The sequence below is a fragment of the Pinus tabuliformis genome, chromosome 3_2, assembly GCF_031772625.1.
Source record: "Pinus tabuliformis cultivar Carrire ecotype Pingquan chromosome 3_2, CPIR1, whole genome shotgun sequence".
Lineage (NCBI taxonomy): Eukaryota > Viridiplantae > Streptophyta > Pinopsida > Pinales > Pinaceae > Pinus > Pinus tabuliformis.
The window spans coordinates 37,974,466-37,997,074 of record NC_142302.1 but is presented as its reverse complement, the minus strand read 5'-3'; the positions used below and the strand labels follow the sequence as shown (position 1 = coordinate 37,997,074).

Here is a 22,609-nt window from a genome sequence, read left to right as displayed (position 1 = left end):
AACCGTGATGGACGCCACTGAACCCAACCACAAAATCTTTGGTGAAAATCTTTCTCACATATTTCCTCTCCAGCTCTCACATTAATGCTCTTAGATATCAATGATCCTTTGAAATGAATCAAAAGATATGATGACAAAACTCCTCATATACTCAAATCTCTGGTTCCCAAAAAAAAAAAATGTAGTAGGGTTTAGTCCAAGGGCAAGACAATGGAAGACCACATTCAATAATTTTTTCCACACTAACAGTTGAAGCGCTTGGAATTATCAACTTCCAAACCTTTGCAAGAGAGTTCAATTCCAACAGAAACCCTTAAGCTTCAACGCTTTTCTGTATTTTTGAAGTCATTCTTTAAACACTTAAAGTCCTTAGTGTTTTACGCTCAAGATTCTCCCTACTCCCGAAATTCTTTAAAACTTTATGTTGGAGAGCGCAATTTTTTTTACTCTGCAATATTCTCGGCAATCAGAGCAGAATCAATTGTTGTCCGATGGAATACTTGTTCTTTTATTAACACCAGGGAGATCAAAATTTGTTGTATTTCTGGGGCTGTAAAGGACCATAGAACCTTAAATATGGTTGAACCGCCCTATATTAACATGTCAAAGACACACAACAACGAAATGGCATGCACACAGTGAAATGGTTGAGGGTGGCGGTTCTGACAAGGAAAGGGATAGGCGAGGCACTGAGCGTGAATACGGTTGTGCTAGGCTCAGGAATTTAACATATTTGCAGGGAAAAGTGCAGGTAAACTGATGGATAGGCTTAAACTACCACTTCTCTAAGCATCCAGATTCTAATAAGAATGTAAAAGAAACCGCTAAGGCAATCTATGATCACTTGCAAGAACAACAGGTTGATGAAGACGACAAAACTAGCGGTTCAAATTAGAGCAGGGCAAGAATTCACGTGCTCTGATACCATGTTAAACACTCACAAATGATAGACAAGATATGATAAATCATGAGATGCATTCTATTCACAAAGATTTACATGTTAATACGTTGTCTTATGACCCTTGGTTTCCATATTCCAAGTGGTCTCTTGGACTCCAATCACTGTTCACATTCCACACCATAACCCTTAGAGGATTAGGTGTCCAACAATATCTCTTAGTATGTGCTGCACAGTCTTGAAGTGTAGCAGTGAGTTAGGCAAGGGGATCATGCACAACAAAGTGTGCAGTGGCAGCTCTCAAGGAACTCGAAGTCTTCTCCCAAATGGCTGAGTGTATGCCTCTCCAAGCTGCTACGTATTCGCCAAGTGTGGATTGCGTACTACATGCTGGAGACAACTCGTTTCAATGTGTGAGTGAGTGGCTTCAAGTGTGTGAGTTCCTTGCCACATGTTCTACCCAACTCATGACTCACTCAAGTCATAACTCGGCCCTCACTAGAAGTCAAACTCGTGTCCATTGATGCATCAACTTGGCCTCTTTCTAATGAGCTAACTCAGCCCTCTAAGTTGGCAATAAACTCGGCCTAGTAGGCAGCCACTTGTCTCCTCAACTCATGGGCCTTAGCCTCCAATTCATCATTTAACTCACTCTTATTTGCCTTGTCACCTCACTTCATTGATTGTGAGAAAAAGTTGACTGAGAACATGTTTTTAATATGTTCCCAGTTATTTAATTACTGAATTTTCTCGTCTTTTTCCTCTCTTTTTGAGTAAAAGTGATTTTTGGTGAGGGATAATCGATATTTTGCACCCCAAAGTGGGTACTAGGATAATATTGATACTGTGATTATGAATTTTGAGTACTTGCATGCCATACAACATTTCCTAGTGCCACTTTTTTATTTGTTATATAGAAATTTATTAAAGATTCCTGTTCTGCAGGAAATTTTTAATGATTAAAAGAATCCTAGAAATACCTAGTGCAATTCTGTGAGACTCTAGATAATGCCTAGCATGGTAATATACATTGACCCTAGACTTAGAAAACACACTCAAGGCCCAGTTAGTAATCACACTCCAGCTTTGGAGGATATGAGTGAAAAAAACTCAATTAATTATTTATCGCTAAAAAGCGAAAATAATTAATTAAGTAAAAAAAAAACACTTTAGAGTGATGTTCTTACTAACCAGATCCCAAGGGCCTAAGTCTGTTACATAAGTTCATCATGCTAGTGTTATTTTATACAATTCCCCCATGGAAGCATGGAATTTGCATTGAAGAAGAGAGAGAAGATAGAGAGAGAAAGGGGCAAAATTGCCCTGATGCCTTCTGAACTTGAAATTTTTATAGGTGCCTTGTCCATTGGGCAATGGGGTTTTTGTTCCCAGCTAGGTTACATCTGAGCAGGTAACACCTTCCACGGTAGATTCAAGTTAGGATAAAACAATTTTATTTTTCAGCAAGTATCTCAGAATGTTTTTATCTTCATTTCATTTATTTGGGTATATATAATTGTTATATCATGGCTTCCTTGTTTGTGTTCTGGACTAACATATATTTGGTATGTGTCTCAGGTCATATTTCTTTTAGGTTATGGTCCTGACACTCCTCCAAGAAAGTTGTTTAGAGATACAAAACAATCTAGTGACTCTGGTCAGGACAATACAGATCCTGCAAAGCAAATCCATGGAAAAGATGGAGCTAAAGATATTCAAGCTGAAGGCTATCCATTTCATTTCTTGTGGCGACCTGTAACAAGCTTTATGGTTTGGTCTACAATCTGGTGGATATATATTCTAGGACTATGCAGTATTTCCCTTAAGCGTTATGGTGGCTTAAAAGAAATGTTCAAAGAGTATGCCTTATCCTTATCTTACCTTTTTACTTCATTAACTGTCCAAAAAGAACTTGCAAAATGCATGAGTAATATTCTTCCTATCTCCTAAAATTTTATCATGTCATTGTATAACCACCTAACAATTTTTTTTTAGGTTGAGTTTTGAGAAAATCATTACAATTTTTTTTGTATATTTCATGGGTCTATATTAATATGGCATATGTATGCTCACAACTGAAAGCATTAACCAAAAGGAGGCAAGCCACGATTTGTTGCCTAAATTTTTTAATTTTATTAAGGGTTTTATAATGAGCAGATAGTGGAGACAAGAACTTTATGCAGGTAGCTCTGTTTGTGTATATATATATGTCAATTGGGGTTATCTCGGGTGGTTGGGAAGAATGGTTGTTATCACCCCCACCCAGGTTCAATTCCTTGCTAGTGACATGATGATGAGAGATATTGATGTAATGGCCATGGACCTATGAATATAATTGTATTGACCCTCACTCTCACCCTTGAGTTGAGAGGGAGGATGATTCCCTTTGAGAATATATATATATATATATAATGCTGCAAATGTAACCTGGAAAATTAGGCCAACTTATAATTCAAGGATCTATGCCTGCAAAGATTCGAACTGGGTCAATTATATGTCAACACCTATATCAACCAGTAGAACAAAACCCAGCCAACATTGTCTTTATATTACTCACTAATACACATAATACCAAATTATGACAAAATTTAAAATTGAAGATAAAAATAGATCTTAAAAACAAATATTAAATGAAAATATGTTACCATAGTTAGCTCTTCTCACACAAGGACCAAGGTGCACTGAAAAGAGCTGTGCTAAAAAACTGTTTAAATTAGACAAAACTATTTTATTGTTCATCTTTTCCTCTTTCCTTAGTGGAAAGTGTGTAATATACTTAATTTGATATATTTATTAAAGATTATATTATTAATGCAATTAGGATGCTACTGTCACAACTCTTTATTTTGAGCACTCCTATTTAAGGCTATATAAGCCCAGATATTTACTCATTGTATTCATCAAGCTATCAATCATTATTCTTAATGTGAGTTATACGCTCATATTTATATTGTGCGCTTTGTGTGCCTTGAAATTCCGTGCTTTGTGTGCAAGTAGAGCTATGAACCCTCTCTGTCCATGACAATTGGTATCAGAGTGGGTTATGTTTCCCCAATGTCCATGGCCAAAGATTCTGTCTGCTGCTGGAAGTAACTCTAGGGCTGTGGCCATAATTTTTCCAAGGCCATTCATCAAAGAAAGCAATGTGAAATCAAATGCCGCCCCAGTAATTGCATTGCTACAAAAGCCAAAGAATACAAAAAGAAAATTGAGTGATAACATTGATCTGCCATCCAATGAGGAACCCCCTCACACTCTTTCAAAACTGAATTTGGGCATAAACCATTCAAGTTGAACCAGGGAAGCACAGCGGGGTTGTGGGCATCTGTTGGCAGAGACATAAGGGTACCACAAATCACTATTGGAATTGCCATTTCGAAATCTCAGCCAACCATCCATTCAATTGCTTACAGCTGCCAGAAATTAGTAGTTTGTGGAGCCGGGGCCTTCCACATCATTTGTGGACATCACTACAACAACCATCAGGTTTGCAGCTTGCCACTGCAACCTCCATTCCTTATTTTCCTACCATAGTCTGTTGGGATCACAGCTGCAACTTTCAGCGTTCTAGGAACCACCAACTACATTAGGGCTGCATATTTTCTTGTTCTGACATAACACATGCAATAAAAATCAAAAGTATTAAGAGGTTGTGACCGGACATTATTTGATAATCAAGATTTTCAAGCACATGATGAAAAGCCTTTGCAAATTCAAGAATCAGGTGTTGATAAAGGTTGTCCGAGATTTATTAAAAAGGCATAATTAAAGGCTTCTTTGAAGTGGTAAATGTGAATTGAAAGGTTTTTTTCAAGAGTTAAAAAAATTGAAGCTTGGCCTTCTCCACCTAGATTTTATTTTCATCATTACAGTCCAATTTGAAGTTGGAAAGTAATCATTTTTTTTCTAGTGGGATCTGTTACCCACCACCAGTGGGTGACACCTAGAGGATAATTTTTCTCCTAGACTCGTCTTCAACAGGCAGCCAACAGCCCCTTGCAACCACCAAATAACTCGATGTGCCACTATTCTCCCCCACTTGAGCCAGGCATTGTGTGCCCTCGCCCATCTGTTATGATTGTATGTTTCAAGGTAGGCCTTCCAACCCCGAAGGTATGACTTTTCATTATGTAATTGAGTGTTTATGCTTGCTTTTCTTGGGCACATTTGGACATGGATTAGTGGGGGGATTCGACGGAAAGAATGGGCTTGGATTGTACTCTTGTTCCCTTGTCCCAACTTGGTGGTTAATATTGTATCCTAGTCCCGTGGGATCTCCTCTATTGGCTACTAGCTTTAGGAATGGCACTACATGGGAAACCCTAATTTCGGTTCCGTGGTCTCATTTCCTGACACCATATATTTCACTCCACTATGCGCATTATAACATGTTTTCACACTTTTCCCATCTGAGTCCACATTTGTCCATTGGGTCCACAAGGTGTTAGCCTTCCCCCTCCTCTTATCCACACTTTGGGTCAGGCCTGAGATGATGCCCCGGAGGTTGATGCAATTAAAAAGAAACATAAAAGCATAATTTGGCCACTTACAACAAGAAATGTACCACAAAATGTAAAAGATGGCTAGGACATAAAAATTTAGCCCGTGGGCAAAAGCCAAACATGAGCTCTACCCCATACAAGGAAGAATTTTTCCATCCACTAAACTTTGGTAATATACTGCAAGCCTTCCACCACCCTCTCCATTACCATCCGAAGTTACCAAAGTTTAATGGAAAGGAAGAAGCCCAAACGCATATCACTCAACTCGAGCTCCTCGTTAGTGACTCAAAACATAAAGAAGAGGAACACATGTTTTTCCCTAACATTTCAAGGTGACGCTCGTATTTGGTACAAATCCTTAGGTCCTTCCTCTATCTTATCGTGGAACGACTTTGTCAGTAAGTTCAAAAGAAGATGGTTCGAAGAAAAAGATGTAGTTGAGTTATACAAAAGTTCCCTCTCCAACGAAAGAGAAGAAGAAAAACCTATTAAAGAATTCAACCAAAGATTTAACACCCTAGTGCATTTGATTCCTGAGCAACTTAGACCCTCAAATGAGGTCGTCCTTGTGACCTACCTTAGCGCCTTTACTGGAAAGTTAGTATTTGATGTTAGGAACAAGAAGCCCACTGATCTCTTTCAAGATCAAAACATTGCTTTTGATCTTGATCAAGTCATGAAGGAAACATCCATTAATATTGTGCAATTAGATAATCAAGATACCCCTATAAAGGAAAATGAACCATCTTCTGATGATGACTTAATGTTGTCAAAAGCTAAGAAGGTCAAAAATGTTAGTTTTTGGAGCATTAGAGGTGTTCTAGTCTCGAAACTTTGTGGAGAGGCAAAACACAAGAGTTCTCCATAACCCAAAAATCGTTTCTAGAAATTCCACCTAGAAGTGTCTCAATTAGATCATTAGCCTATTTTTTAATATTTCCTAAGTCTAAACTTAGGAAAATGGGTTAATTAATCAGTGTTAATTGAGAAAGGTGCGAATCATCTAGAAACTCACACAGATCGAATAGGAAATAATCTTAGCCCTTGATTAATTTTTAATCTTGGTCGTTGGAGTCCCAACAATAGCTTATAAGAAGAAGTCGATAGGTAGATGGAGAACACACACTTGAGATCGATTTCCTTGGGCAATTCGATTTTCTAGAGAGTAGCAACAGTTTGTCAGAAGAGTTCGAGCCAGAGAAGGGAAGCAGAATCAGGGAGGGGCAGGGACAATGATTCAGAGGAAGTTTTCTAGATTCGGAGAGGCTGCAACAAGTGGCAAAAGTATTACCCGCAAAAGCTTCGCAAGGCCTGTGCAAAAGCTTTCACTAAGCAGTTCGATTTAGTTGGAGAGGAAGTCGATTAAGCTTCCAGAGGCCCGAAGATTCACTTCCAACAACAGAGACAGGTAGGACAACTTGATCAGAGGCTGAATAGAGCCACATGTGCGAGAGGCAGTGCAAGGATTACACAAAAGGCCTACGCAAGGGTTTGGATGACCAAATTTTCTGGAGGAGCTAGTGTCGGGATTGCTTGTGGAGTGAGATAATTTTCTCTCTAATTATTTCTATTAGATACTTGCTAATTGGACAGCTAGATGGGCATCCATAGATTGTACTAAGAATTTCTCACAGCTACTTAATAATCAAAACCCTCTGTTGCTGCATCGGTTTCCCCAAGTTGGGTTTTTCTGGGGACATTAGTCCAAAATAGCTATGTCATAATTTTGTGTATGTGGGGCAGTGTTTTCTCAGTTTCCAACACTTTTATTTTCCGCATTATTTTTGTGAAGATTACAGTGTGATTATTTCATTGTTACTATAACAATAAGTTGTTAAATTAATTTACAATTAGAAGAAATAATTCTAGTTGCTGCAATAAGAATTTTAGTGGTGAATTTTTCACAAGAAAGAAAAGGCACAAGGAAAAACCTCCCAAGATTATAGGAATTGATCCTCCCATTGTAGTGAACTTCGATGTAAGTAATCCTTTCTATATTGCTCTAAACATTGATGATTGTGTCTTGAGGAATTGTATCCTTGATTCTGGAGCTCCGACTAACATTATGCCCTTAAGAATAATGCAAGAGCTAGGACTGAAGATATCCAAACCATGTCCAAATTAATGTATCATTAATTCTAAAGAAGTTGAAGTTCATGGGGTTATAGAAGGGAAAAGAGTATGTTTCCAATGTCATCCTGAAAAAGAAATCATCATGAATATACTCGTTGTGCAAACTCCTTCCTCATGGGGAATGATTTTATCCAAGCAATTAGTCCAAGACCTAAAAATAACTACTAACAAAGACAAGTCTAGTATATACATTCCTATGGGAGAGATTTCTTACGCCATCATATATAAACATGATTGTACTATCCCTATGATCACTTGCTCATGGGAATCTGATGAGGATTGGAGGGAAGAAGATTATGAGTTCAAGGAATGGAGGATATTCAAGAATGAGCCCATTGAAACCCCTGTGCCCCTTGGGATTTGGATAATGTATTTTGATGGGGCTGACTCAAAGGGTAGTTCTAGGGCTGGTATAGTTCTCATATCCCCATCCGAAACTTATATGATGTTTTCCTTAAAACTCCAATTTGAGTGTACTAACAACGTGGCTGAATATGAAGCTCTCTTATTGGGACTTGAGGCTGCTCAATCAAGGAAAATTCAATGATTGATCGTAATAGGTGATTCAGACCTAATTGTCTTGCAAGTAAGGGGCACCTTTAATACCAAGCATGAAAGGTTAAAACCATACAGGGAAAGGGTTACTAATATGATTAAAGGTTTCCAGGAGGTTTCATTCCGAGCTACCCCCAAATGCGTTAATCCCATTGTCGATGCTTTAGCTGTGGCCGCATCAAATTCCCAATGCATTGATGAAAATATTTCTAAATTGGGAAGATGTGTTGTAGACACCATATACCGACCTTCCATTCCTGATTACAATGAGCATTGGCCTATATTCAAAAGTGACAGCGAGATAAATAACATGCTCCAAAACCATGATGAATCACATATGCAAGAGGAGGATTTGGTCAATGAGAAACGCTTCAATAGAGATGACCATAATATAGTCAAGCCTGAAGATCACAATTCCCCAGATACCGTGGACCTCAACCTAGGAACTGCATCTTCCCCCAGAATGGTCAAGATTGGAAAAGGGTTGGCTAAGGATGAACTTGAAAGATTGTGAAGAGAATTCAAAGATGTGTTTGCTTGGTCTTGTGATGATTTGAAAGCATATAGTCCTAAAATCATACAACATACTATCCCTCTCAAAGAACGGGCTAAGCCAGTCAGGCAAAAGTTGACGAAAATGAATCCTAAGTTCACCCCCTTGGTTAAAAAGAAGCTTCAAAAGATGGTCGATGCATGCTCTGTTGCCCCTATTTGTCACTCTTCATGGATCTTTAATCCTCTGATTGCCCGAGAGAAGACTGGTAACATTCGAATGTGAACTAACTTTAGGGATCTTAACTTGGTATGTCTAAAAGACAATTACCCGCTACCAAACATGAAAAAGTTGCTATAAAGAATAACTGGTTGTCAAAAGATGTCATTTTTGGATGGTATAATCAAGTTGTGGTAAAAGAAGAAGACTGCTTGAAAACTGTGTTCACCACTCCCTGGGGGAATTACATGTTTCTTAGGATGCCCTTTGGTCTATGAAACACAAGTTCCACTTTTCAAAGAGCCATGGATTTGTCCTTAAAAGACCTTGTAGGGAAAATCAAGGAGATATACCAAGATGACTTAATTGTGGCATCTAAAGAAAGAAGGGATCATTGCAAGCATCCAAGAAAAGTGTTCGAAAAATCTAGGTATTACAACATATCTCTAAATTGTAAGAAATCTATTTTTGGGGTTGATCGAGGTAAATTGTTAGGGCATGTTGTATCTAAAGAAGGGATTAGTATTGACCTCGAAAGAGTTGAAGTAATCAAGAAAATTCCTGCCCCTAAGGACAAAGGAACCTTAAGGTCATTCTTTGGTAAGATCAACTTTGTGAGAAGATTCATACCAAATTTTGTAGAGATCGTTAAACCAATGAATGACTTGTTGAAAAAGGATGCCTCCTACATATGGGATAGTACAAAGGATAGATCTTTCGAGGAAATCAAGGAAAGAATTGCTTCTGCCCCTGTCCTAGCCAGTCCTGATTACACTAAAGACTTTATCATTTATTCTTTTGCTTCCAAGGATACTATCGCTGGCATACTCATGCAAAAGGACAATGAAGGAAATGATTGACCAATAGCCTTCATGAGTAAACCACTTCGAGATGTTGAGACAAGGTATACTATCACTGAAAAGCAAGCTTATGCCCTTGTCAAGTCTCTCAAGTATTTTAGAGCATATGTGGGGTACAACAAAATATATGCCTATGTTCCTTACCCTATTGTGAAAGATGTGTTGTCACAAACTGATTGCCTTGGATTTAGAGGGAAATGGGTGGCCAAGATACAAGAATATGACTTAGATATTTGTCCTAAGAAGATCATTAAGTGCCAAGGTTTGGTTGAAATGTTGATTGAAGGTAATAACAAGGCTATCCAAGAAGGAGAGAAGGAGCAAGTGTGCGCCACCGCTATTGAACTGGAAAATGATGAATGGTATTCCGACATCATTTACTATTTACGCAACTTATTTGCCCCTCCTCACTTGGTTGATCACAAAAGAAGAGCTCTTAGATTAAAGGTAGCGAAATATTGCTTGACTCAAGAAGGCCTTGGTTGGATGAGCCCTGATGGGGTGATTCTTTGATGTGTGAGTAAAGAGGAATCTAAAAATCTAATAAAGGAATTCCATGCCAGATTTTGTGGAGGACATTATGCTGTCAGGACCACTGCACACAAAATCCTAAGGGCTAGATATTATTGGCCATCCATTTTTGCTGATACTTTAAATTTTTTCAAATGATGCCAACCATGCCAATTATTCGCTAGAAAGCAGCAACTTACCGCTATGCCCCTAAAGAATGTCATTGTGGATGCACCCTTTCAACAATGGGGCCTTGATTTCATTGGTGAATTCAAGGATAATTCAAGCAATGGGCATAAATGGATCCTCATTGCCACTGATTACTTCACCAAGTGGGTTGAGGCAATACCTACCAAGAAAGTGATTGATCAAGTAGTCATGGATTTCCTTGAGGAAAGAATTATTACTAGATTTGGTGTCCCTGCCAAGATTGTGACTGATAATGCAAAAGCATTTGATTCTATGGCCTTGACATCCATGTGTAATAAATATGGAATAATCTTGTCACACTCATCTAACTATTATCCTCAAGGAAATAGCCAAGCTAAATCAAGTAATAAAAATCTCATAAAAATAATCAAACGAATGGTTGGTGAAAACAATTGAAATTGGGATAGCAAAATCAAGTATGCTTTGTGGGCCGACCGTACGACCGTAAAAGCCTCAACTGGATATAGCTCGTTTCAATTGGTTTACGACGCTAAATCTAAGTTGCCTATCCAACTCCAGTTGCCTGCCCTTGAATGTTTAAAGGCGTTTCATGACCAACAAGATACAATACAAGCCCAAATCGACCAACTCATTGAGGCTGATGATGTTAGAAGGAAAGCCCTTAACTAGCTTGTTCACAGTCATGAGAAAATGAAGAACACTTTTGATAAACATGTAAAGAATAAATCCTTTGCGCCTGGAAGCCATGTTCTTTTATGGGACAAAAGGAGAGAAAAGCCCAGTATGCACAAGACGCTAGACAATTTATGGGTAAGTCCCTATAGGATATTTGATATATCCGGTATAAACTCCTAACATTTAGAAACTCTTAATGGAGAGTCCATTCCCATTCCTATGAATGGGCAATTGCTTAAGGAGTACTTTCGCCGAGGGCACTTGACACAATATCATATGCATGTTAGAGTAGGATGCATTTCATATTGATTTTTGCATTAGAAATTAATATCATATTATGTTATCATGCTAAATTAGATGCATTTCGATTAAATTTGCATTCTAGAGTAGATTTTATTTCCTATTGAATTTTATGAACTAACATAAGCATGGGCAATCAAAGGATGCCATAAAAGCAGGTTGCCCCATTTGCTTAGTCTTTTATGTGCAGGTAACAGGTCTACTGTCCCAAGAGATTGTTGGTGTTCTCATGACCTCCCCATTCGAGTACATGGTCTGTGCACTTTATTGAGAGTTCATGTCCCAATTGGAGCCAGGTGTTACCCACCACCGGTGGGTGACCCCTATAAGAGAATCTTTCTCCTAGATTTGTCTTCAGCCAACAACCAACAACCCTTTGTACTCACCAGATAGCTCGATGTGCCACTATTCTCCCCCACCTGAGCCAAGCATTGTGTGCCCTTGCCCATTTATTACGATTGTATGTTTGAGGGTGGGCCTTTCAAACCCAAAGGTATGACTTTTCATTATGTAATCGAGTGTTTATGCTTGCTTTTCTTGGGCACATTTGGGCATGGATTAGTTGGGGGATTCGACAGAGAGAATGGGCTTGGATTGTACTCTTGTTCTCTTATCCCATCTTGGTGGTTGATATTGTATCATAGTCCCATGGGATCTCCTCTATTGGCTACTAGCTTTAGGAATGTCATTACATGGGAAACCTTAATTTTGGTTGCGTGGTCCCGCTTCCTAACACTATATATTTCACACCCCTCTGCGCATTATAACCTCTTTTCACACTTTTCCCATCTGGGTCCACATGGTGTTAGCCTTCCGCCTCCCCTTGTCCACACTTTGGGTCGGGCCTAGAATGATGCCCCGAAGGTTGATGCAGTTAAAAGGAATGATAAAAGCATAATTTGGCCATGTACAATAGGAAATGTACCACAAAATGCAAAAGATTGGCGGGACATTAAAATTTAGTGCGTGGGCAAAAGCCAAACATGAGCTCTACCCCTATCATCATGGCTATCACCTTGGTTCCTAGGGCCCCTATCTGTGCCCCTTGCATCATCAAGGAACCCATGGTTGTCCCAACCCGTGGTGGGCGATGAAATGCCCAACCTTAAGGGGGTAATCTCTGCTACATCATTCACATCATGCTCTCATCCCCTGGAGCCCTGAGCAATAAAAGAAAGAAAAATCAATAAAGGGCAAAAGGCATATGAAGAAGGGTGGAAAAACAAAGGCTAGGGTAATGCATGCACCACGATTGCTCCCTCCTACATTCATTTACCCATGGTGTAGGATTCCCTCATTATAGCTTCCCTTGTACCATGGCATGTGGCTTGGAGCCTTCCCTATTGCTCCACTCAGTTCCATCGTCACTTCACATGACACCTGGCATTTGATGGATGTACCATGGACTTGTCACTCCCTTAGAGATTGAAACCACCAAATAGGGTCCTTTATTAACCTCTCTTGTCGAGCAAGGAAACACCTATACATTCTGAAACCCATTGGGAAGGGCATGCCACTATGAAGTGTTCACTTTTGCCCTTGATTAACAATCTTATTTACTCAAATACATTATTGGTTGTACTAGAAGGTGAGGAGACACATTGGATCTTATACAGGATTGCAAGTGGGTCTCCATCTTGGACTTGGCCTCCCTGTACGGGATCCAAGCCCTCCAGAGGGTCATAATGGCACTTGTAGGGTGGATGTTTAGAGCCATGGGCCTCCACCACAACGAAGCATTGATTGCTACATCATGAGCTTCTTCAGCACTAGACATTGCTTAGAGAAATAATGATGCACTTGGACCACGTTGCCTAACTGACCACAGACTTGCACCCAACACTTGGTTGTTGATCCAGGTCCAAGATCATCTTCTAGCCCTCACTAATGGAGCATCAACTTGTTATTGAGCCACTGGAGACCCATGAGACCATTGATTGTGCCCCACAATCACTTGGGAGCACCACAAGATGTTTTTCTTAGGAATCAAGGGGGCCACCCCCTTGATCATCATTTTTGGAGCCCTCCTCTTCATCATGGCACATTCAAGACCCATCTTGGGCTTCCAACAGCCCTTTGCACCATTATTTTATCATTTCTACCTAAATAGGAAGGCTTATTTTACACATTTGAGCTATTTGGTTGGCTTGTCACCAAAGTTATTGTTATTTGCATATTCAAATAATTATTAGAGGCTTAACTAGGCTAATTAGACCATTCAAACTTGTGAGAGGCTCATATAAATTGAAGAGAGCCTCATTTTGTATGTTCACTTGGATTTCGATCTCTCTACTTGAGAAACTCAGACCTGCAATTTTGGACGAAATTTTGGATGTTGGGATGCACTTTGACAGTTGGAAATTTTCATTATCTTTTCTTGGAGTTTTTTTTTTTTGCAATATTGATGGATGGATATACTCTCATTGTCTTGTAAGTATATTTTGATGCTCTATTTTACAATGATTAATGCTTAATGTATGGAATGTCTTTTCATGATCTTTAATGTGCCCTAATTAATGCGAAAATGTAAGAACATTAGAATTATTGGAAGTATTACATGCATTACTCATGGATAATGATGAATGAATGTTGCTAGGGGTTAGTCTTGCATATTGCAACCTTGAAACTCCATCACATATTGAAAACGAAGTATAAAATTCTTTTGTAGCTGCGAAGTTGCCTCCTCCAGGGTTAACGAAGTTGTATTAGGTCTCCTTGAAGAGCGATATCATCAAATCTAAGTAATTCTTGATTCCATTTTCCCAATAGGCAGGCACTAGTCTAGAAATCCTTGACGATCACCTTCTCTTTGAAAAATCTCTTTTTCTTCACCTTCTTCTCTCTCCTTACCCTTGTCCCTCAAGGCTAAGGGAGCCTCTGTAGGGCTTCGCGCAAAATTTTAGGGAGGAGGAATTTTTGGATTCCTTCCAGACAAAACTCTTCCTTAGTTTCTCCTTTAGGCATCCACAAATTTTGAACAAATTCCGACAATTGAATCTCATTTTATTTGATTCCCTAGCTATCACACCAAGTAGGAACCCTTTGAAGTTGCTTTGACTTGGGGATTTCTTGAGGGTTTGCAATTTGGTAACATATCATTCAAAACCTTTTCTCTTGACTATATTGACCTTGGACCGTCACATACTGCAACCCTAGGTTGAATATAGTCTTTCTCCCACGGGGATTTTTGGGGAAAGCCATTCTAGCTTCTCACAATGTTCACACCTCAATTGAGCCTTTCCATTGAATGAGCCATCCTTGCCTCACTTCAAACCCTAGTATAGATACATTAATCAAAGGTGATGGTTACTGAGAATCCTCCTATCGGTGAAAATCCGAGTAGAGAAGGTTACATAGGTTGTTCTGGCAGTGCGTCTTTGTCCCAAATTGTTGTTGTGCCCTCTAGTTTTAGCCTACCATCAAGGCTTGCTAGTTTGTGCAACAACATTTTTGGCACCTTTGCAGGGAGGAAGTATGCCTACCTTCCTTGTGAATCATTAAGGAATTGATTCATTGACGACATTATAAATATTCCTCTAACAACTCCACGACTCTCTCAAGGAAATATAGGACCCCTCCATTCTGACCTACCAACGAAGAGGCTTAGGTAAACACAAGGAATTGTTTTTTCATCCACTAAACTTTGGTAATATACGAGGAGCCTTCCACCACCCTCTCCCTTACCATCTGGAGTTACCAAAATTCAGTGGAAAGGAAGAAGCCCAAGAGCATCTCATTCAATTCGAGTTCCTCAATAGTGACCCAAAATATAAAGAAGATGAACGCATGATCATGTTTGCCCTAACATTTCAAGGTGACACTCACATTTGGTACAAATCCTTAGGTCCTTCCTCTATCTTATCTTGGAATGACTTTGTCAATAAGTTCAAAAGAAGATGGTTCAAAGTGAAAGATATAGTTGAGTTATACAAAAGTTCCCTCTCCAGCGAAAGAGAAGAAGAAGAACCTATTAAAGAATGCAACCAAAGATTTAACACCCTTGTGCATTTGATTCCCGAGGAACTTAGACCCCCAAATGAGAAACAAATGAAAAGGAAATTTTATTATTATTATTATTATTATTTTTCATTACTCAAAGCATATTCTTCATGCTTGTAGGGTTATTTGAGTCAAAAGAAAATTTTGCATGAGTCAAATAAATGTACTTGAATCAAAGTCCCATTTGGACATCTTGGAAGAAAAAGAATTATTTTTATTTGAGTCAAAAGAGTCAATTTGTCCTCCACATTACCAAGTCAGCCCTCCTATACAAGTCGGCCTAGAAAGGCAAGTATTCGACCTCCTAGATGTGTATATATAGAGAGCAATTCGACCTCCTAGATTTGTATATGTAGAGCACAGTTCGACCTCATTGGAGCACCAATTCATCACTTCGATTTCTATGCCAAGAAGAGAAGGAAAAACCTTGCGAAAGTTAAGAAAAAAGGAGCCAAAGTCAAAGGAGAGAGAGCAAAGTACAAAGGAGAAAGAGAAATTGAGATTTTTTCCCTAATTTTTTCACATGCAAAATTTCAAGACTGTTTTAGGGGCTGAAAATTTCAGAACTATTGCAAGGCGAAAAATTTCATAGTTTGACCAGATTTGAAGAACGTTGACTAATGTTAACTTTGACTTGGTTGTGGAAGGTTTGAAGTGTTGGAAAATGTAACTAGGTTTGGTCTTCATTAATGTATTTGAGTCATCATGTAATCTACTTGTCAAAAGAATAAAGAAAATAATTTTTATTATTGTATCAATGACTTATTAAAGCATGGGTTTCATGCTTGGGTCATCATTATATTAGTCAAAGTCCCCATTGTGGACTCCTAAGATTAATATTGAGTCAATAGAGTCATTGTACATTTAAAGAGACCCTTCTTGGGCTTTGGAATCATGTAAAAAGGTTTATTATTGAGTCAAATATAATTTATGTAACCTCCACACCAAGTCGACCTAAGGGACACCAATTCGACCTCACTTGGAGCCTATAAATAGAAGGAGATCAAATTCATTTGGAGCATCTCATCTCAAGCAAGTTTGATATCTCTAGTGAAGCTGGAAAAGTGTGAAGTGGGTCAAAGAAGTCTAAAGGAAGTGCAAGTTGGGTCAAGTCTAAGGAGAAGGAAGAAATCAAAGTTTTGGTGCTACTCTCTCTCTCTTTCATGCCCTAGTTTGGGAGATTGAAGTCTTCCAAGTGTTGTTGCTTCCAGTTGCTGCTTGATGTTGTAAGTTGCTGCATAGTCGAAGTTGTTGGGGTGGAAGTGCTGTTGCAAAGGGGTTGAAGATTTGGAAGGGTTGACTTGGTGTGGAGGGAAGGTTTGGTTTATGTCTAGGTTGAAGAGTCTCAAAGAATACTATTGAAGGAAGAGAATTTTTGACTGGGTTTTCCCCTTGAGGGGGTTTTTTCCAATGTTCCATCGAGTTTCCAGGACGGGGAAATGCGGGAGTGAGGATACGCACAAGGGGGATGTATATAAACAACCCAAAATTTTAGGGATCTTTCAGGGAAACAGGGGGATGCCATAGTCGTAAAAATTATAAAATTATAAATTATTAAAAATTTAATATATAAAAATAAAAAATAAAATCCCAAAAATATGTCAATAACTAAATAGAAAATCTTAATAATTATGAAATGTACATCTAAAGACTAAATATGATCATCATTACATATTAGACTATTATTATTTATGAATTATCATTTGACATTTCTGCATTGTAAATCTAAAAGTAAATTACTAAATTGAATCCATCATTTGACATTATGCAATGTTCCTTCTAAATTCATCATTTGGCATGATGCAAGGCACATCTAAATTAAATTAATAAATTCATCATTTGACAATTGAAATTATGCAATGCTCATCAAATTTTCAAGAACAATAAAATGTAAATTCATCATATGACAACAATCATAAGTTTTAATATAGCCATAGTTTAAAATAGCCATAAAATACTAAACTAAAAGTAAACATAGAAAGCACTGAGCAATGAAATACTAGTAAATTTCTCAAAAAATACTAAATAATATTAATAAATACTAAGTCTTAAGTTTTAATATACTTTAAGTTTTTAATTTTTGTTATTGTTTTTATTTTATTTTTTAAGTTTTAAATTTTAATATAATATAAATTATTTATAAATAAAAATAAAATAAAGTTTTAACTGGTTTTAAGTTTTAATATAGTTTCATTTTTTATTTTTATTTTTTAATTTTTTCATATATTTAAATTTGTATTTTTTTAAAATTTTAATGTTTTATAAAAATTATTAGACAAAAAAATGGGGGGACTCATATGCGTCCCCCGGTCCCCCTTGCGTCCCTCTGACGTCCCCCCATCCCCCCTGCAAAGGAGTCGCGTTTCGCCGCCAGAAAAACGTCCCCCCAGAGTTTCCCTGAGTTTCCCCAAAAAGGGGACGTGGGGGAAACATTTCCCCAGGAGTTTCCCCAGCCCCGGAGCGTGGGGGAGCGCATCCCCGTGGAACACTAGTTTTCTCCCTGGCATATTGACTACATCTTGTGTCTTGTGTTTTTGTGATCTTCATACACACATAATATGGTAATTGCTTGATGAAAGATAAGATAATAAAGAAGTAAAAAAACCAACATAACTCTCAAGTGATTATCAAGTAAGAGGAATCAAACCCTAATCTACTTATATTGATTTCTCAACATGGTATCAGAGCTAAGGTCATGAAAAGTTGAAGATCATTTTTTTGGCATGGATTCTCCCTCTTTGATAAACTACATGAGAATGGGTATCAACACTGCTAGAAGCTGGATCAAGAAGGCCATCTATTACTTATTCAACAAGGTCAAATGTCAAGGGTTCTTGGCTACTCTTACAGGTTCTCTTAGTGATGACAATGCATGGATCATTGATAGTGGAGCATCAAGGCACATGATAGTAGAAAGTAAACAACTTCATACACTATCAAAGGATTCATCTTCTCATGCAGTGGAATTGGGTGACATCAAAAGCTATGCTGTTAGAGGCTTGGGATCAACATTGTTGAAGCTAGAAAATGGATCGAAATTGCACCTCAACAACATACGATATGTTCCAGGTTTGAAAAAGAATTTTCTTTCTATTTCTTGTTCAGAAGACAACGGGGATAGAGTTGTTTTTGTTTATGGAAAAGTATTGGTTTGGGGAAAAGTCTCTAGCATTGATAAAGCTAGGGTTATTAGAGTTCGTGAAGGAAGCCTTTATAGAGTTATTACACCACCTCCTCAAGCTTTGGTTCATGTGGAGATCAATCCCATTGAGCTATCACATAGGAGGTATGGTCATCTACATTATAAGGTCATCCCTACTCTTAGTCAATTGGTTCATGGCATCCCCAATATGATGTTAGGTCATGAAGGTGTGTGCGAGGGATTCTCTTTGGGAAAACATACAAGAAAGCCATTTCCGAATAGTGAAACTAGGTCTAAATAGATATTAGACCTCATTCATTCTGATGTGTGTGGGCCCATGTTTGACAAATCACTTGGAGGTCATCTCTACTATGTAACATTCATTGATGACCATTCTAGAAAGACATTGTTCTACCTTCTCAAAACAAAAGATGAAGTATTTGAAAAGTTCAAGGAGTTTAGGACTGAAGTGGAAACCCTGAACGAAAGAAAGATAAAAGCACTAAGGTCCGAAAATGGTGGGGAATACACTTCTAAGGAATTGATTGCATATTGTAAGGAAGCAGGAATTAAGATGGAGCTCATTGTTCCCTATTATCCTGAACAAAATGGAGTGGCCAAAAGGAAGAATAGGTCAATTGAAGAAGGCATTCGAACAATGCTTCTTGATCAAGACCTACCAAAATTCTTATGGGGAGAAGCAACAATGACTGCCATATACATTCAAAATAGAAGACCTCATAGAAGTCTTAATAAGATAACACCCGAAGAAGTATTCATAGGAAAGAAGGCAAGTGTGGATCACCTCCAAATTTTTGGAAGTCTAGCATACATCCATGTTCCAAAGGACAAGCGAAAGAAGTTGGATTCTACAAGTATCAAGGGAATATTCATTGGATATAGTCTCTCCTCAAAAGCATATAGAATCTACATTAAGGAAGGAAGACATATCGAAGTAAGCAGGGATGTCATATTTGATGAAAATCAAGCCTACAAGAAATCAAAAGATATTCCTATTGATTCTGATGATGAAGAAGTTCCAGTATTTGAGGAAGAAGATCATCATGAAAACCCTACTACAAATCAAGAAGAAGAAGGACCAAGTGAGCCTATTCAATCTGTGCTCATTGTTGATTTTGGGTAGCATTAGATGTGCCCTAGCTCCGAAATTTTGTGGAGGAGCTAGAACACATGAGATCTCCAAAACCCAGAAATCGTTTGGAGAAATTCCACCCAGATGAGGAGTTATTAAAATAATTAATATTTTTAATGGGTTCCTAAGTCTAAACTTAGGAAAACAAAAATATTAATGTGTATTAATAAAAATATCGGTGAGAAGGTTCTAAGTGACGAGGATCAGGCATGTTTTAATCTTAACTATTGATTAGATATTAGATCGCGATTGTTGATTCTTCGATTCATCAACAAGAAAAGTATAAGAGGAGGCTTGAGGGTCAGTTGGAGATACACCAAGAGATCAAAGAATTCAATTTTTCTGGGGCGTGGTTTTTTGAGAAAATCAAGCTAGTGGTCTGAGTTGCAGTGAGGGGCAGTTCGATAGAGGGACTTCAGTCCAAGGCCGAAGAATACATGGTAGAGAGGCAGAGCAGCACTAAGAGAAACAACGCAGCTCCAGAGAGGGTGACGCAGAGGCCAGAGAGGCTGACGTAGGTGATGCAGAAGCTGGAGGGGCTGACGCAGGCCCTTAGAGGCAATGCTGGGGTTTGTTTGTGGGGCAGAGAGAGAGTAGTTCAGCGTATCGACTTTCTGAGCAATGGAGGATCACTAAGAGGGTGACGCAACTCCTAGAGGAGGTGATGCAGTTCCAGCGCAGAGCTTGCTGCAACCATCGCTGCCCAACACTAGGGACAAAATTTGTCATCTGTGGGGTTGATTATCCAGTTGCTGGATTTGCCGAAATATCTGTCTCCAAATAGACGTACTTCTGCCAAGGTTATTCTTTTTTGGGTGAGCCGCATTTGGCACACTAGTTGTATTCAAGAATCTGCTTAATAATACAAACCCTCTAAATGCTGCACCGATTTTCCCGAATTGGGTTTTTCTAGGGACGATTGTCCAAAAGTAATGGTGTCCCTTGTGTGATTTTCTAAGTGTATTTCAGTTCATGATATGTATGTATGTGTAGGCTGCAATAGTGGTTTTCATCGATGTTTATGTAATTAAATAACTTGTTAAATGCAAAGAACAAGTAGGAGATGATAAACCAGTGATTGCAGTAGGGGTTTTTGAAGTGTAGATTAAAAAATTTTCACATGGTATTAGAGCATTGCAGATCATAGGAGATTGAAGACACTAGTCGAGAGATCCAGAGAAGCAGCTGTCCAGAGTGACAGTGCTATTACAGAGGCAGAGGAGCGGCTGCAGGAGTGATGCAGAGGCTCACGCAGTGCTTGCATCAGCATTTCGACGCTGCAGAGTGTGACACAGAGCCTGAGAGGAGCCCACGCAGTGACTGCGTCAGCTCTTTGGGCTAGTGTAGAGCTTGAGAGGTTCGAATTAGCCAGTTGCCGGGGCTAGAGGAGCAGAGAAAATACGAATTGAGGAGCTGGTGGGACGCTGTTACTGTTGGTGCAGAACAATGTCTGTGGAGACAGAGCCGAGGTAGAGGGAGTCACTGACTTGACAAATTTCTAGCCAAAGAAATATAGATCCGAGTTGCAGCAACAAAGGAGGATTGGAGAGGAAGTGATTCGACATTCGGCCGGAGGATTTCCGTGAAGGAAATCAGGACTCAGAGGGAGTCTAGAAGGAGCTTATTCCTTAGAAGGTTTCTCGCGCCAAAGAAATCCAGATCCAAGTGTTGCTAGACTGACAATAGGAGAGGGAGAAGAGAACCAATCCTATTTTTGAGCAGAGATGGTAATGAATGGGTTGACGAATCAGGATAGATTGGACAAAGCATCCAATTTTGTCATTTGGAAGGCCATGATCCTGGCAATCCTAGATAAACATCGCATCAAGAACTATGCCTTGAAAGTGGTTGTTGTTCTGGTTGACGCTGATGCAGCAAAGAAGTATGAGGAGGCCCAGTCGATAGAAAAGTGCATGATCCTAGACAGGGTTAAAGATCATGTAGTACCACACATTGTTAAGAAGCTAAGTCACAAGACACGTCCCTTAGGGTCTCGTGTCACGTATTTCACGTGTCGGACACGAAAACTGCCCTAAAACATGTCGAAAACATTTTTCTTTGTGTCCTCTAATCGAGACACTTGTTTTGGACGTGTCGAAAACGTGCCCTAACGTTTTTGGTTCTTAGGACATGTGTCCCATGAAAAGTGACATTTAAAACCTGCAACATGGTTTATTTTTGGGGTTTTTTTGTCATTGTTCGCCACCGAAGTTGAGTTTGCTTGACGCTGGAATCCAATTTGTTGTGCAGTGTGAGGAATTCCTTTAGATTCGAGCGCAATGCTTACAACTTCACATCGACCTGGACTTGGAGATGTAGGAGACGAGCGTTCGCATGCTTTGCTGAGAGTTTGGAGCACTTAAATTTCTTGTAAGTTGTGTTATAGCTTACAGAACTTAACTTAATTATACACAAGTGACCACGTATAGATCGTGTGTTGAAATAAAAATCCCAACTCCCCATCATGCGCTCATTGCTCACTACACCTTCAAGGTTTAAAGGGAGGGAAAGCTCAATTAACGCTTTGGTCAACAATGAAGTTTGAACACATAGAAATTTATAGTTCATAAACTACCTTATGTGAAGTTTGAACATGATCAATCTTGTTTGAAGTTAATAACAAAAATTATAACATGAACAATGAACATTGAACTGTGAACATCATTGATGTAGTAAATTAATAAACTAACTAGTAAATTACTAAATAGTAAATAATGTATACTAAATACTAAATAGATATCATCATGATTCATATCTATATAGATCAGGTACTATATTTCAATATTTTTTCATATATATATATATAAAACGTGTCCCTTTTGTCTTGTTTCCGGGGTCGTTGCGTCTCGTGTCAAATACTCGTATTTACTTGTCCTCCGTGTCTCGTGTCCTCCTGTCATGTGACTTAGCTAAGAAGGAAACAACAAAGGAGATGTGGGAGACCCTGACCACCTTATACCAGGGCTCTTTCGTGCAACGAAAGATGCTATTAGAAAATC

General features: G+C 38.8%; 1 protein-coding gene across 5 annotated transcripts in view; it reads left to right on the top strand.

The window, feature by feature from the left end:
* LOC149179703 (GPI transamidase subunit PIG-U) overlaps positions 1–22,609 on the top strand; it is a 398,977-nt gene that overhangs the window by 284,709 nt on the left and 91,659 nt on the right. For all 5 annotated transcript variants that reach the window (XR_016256865.1, XR_016256864.1, XM_089415759.1 and 2 more), the window contains exon 8: positions 2,477–2,757. Coding sequence is in view for 3 of the 5 variants with exons in the window: in XM_089415759.1 (XP_089271885.1) it covers positions 2,477–2,757 (281 nt within the window). In the remaining 2 variants the exon portion in view is untranslated. The remainder of the gene's footprint in view (positions 1–2,476; positions 2,758–22,609) is intronic.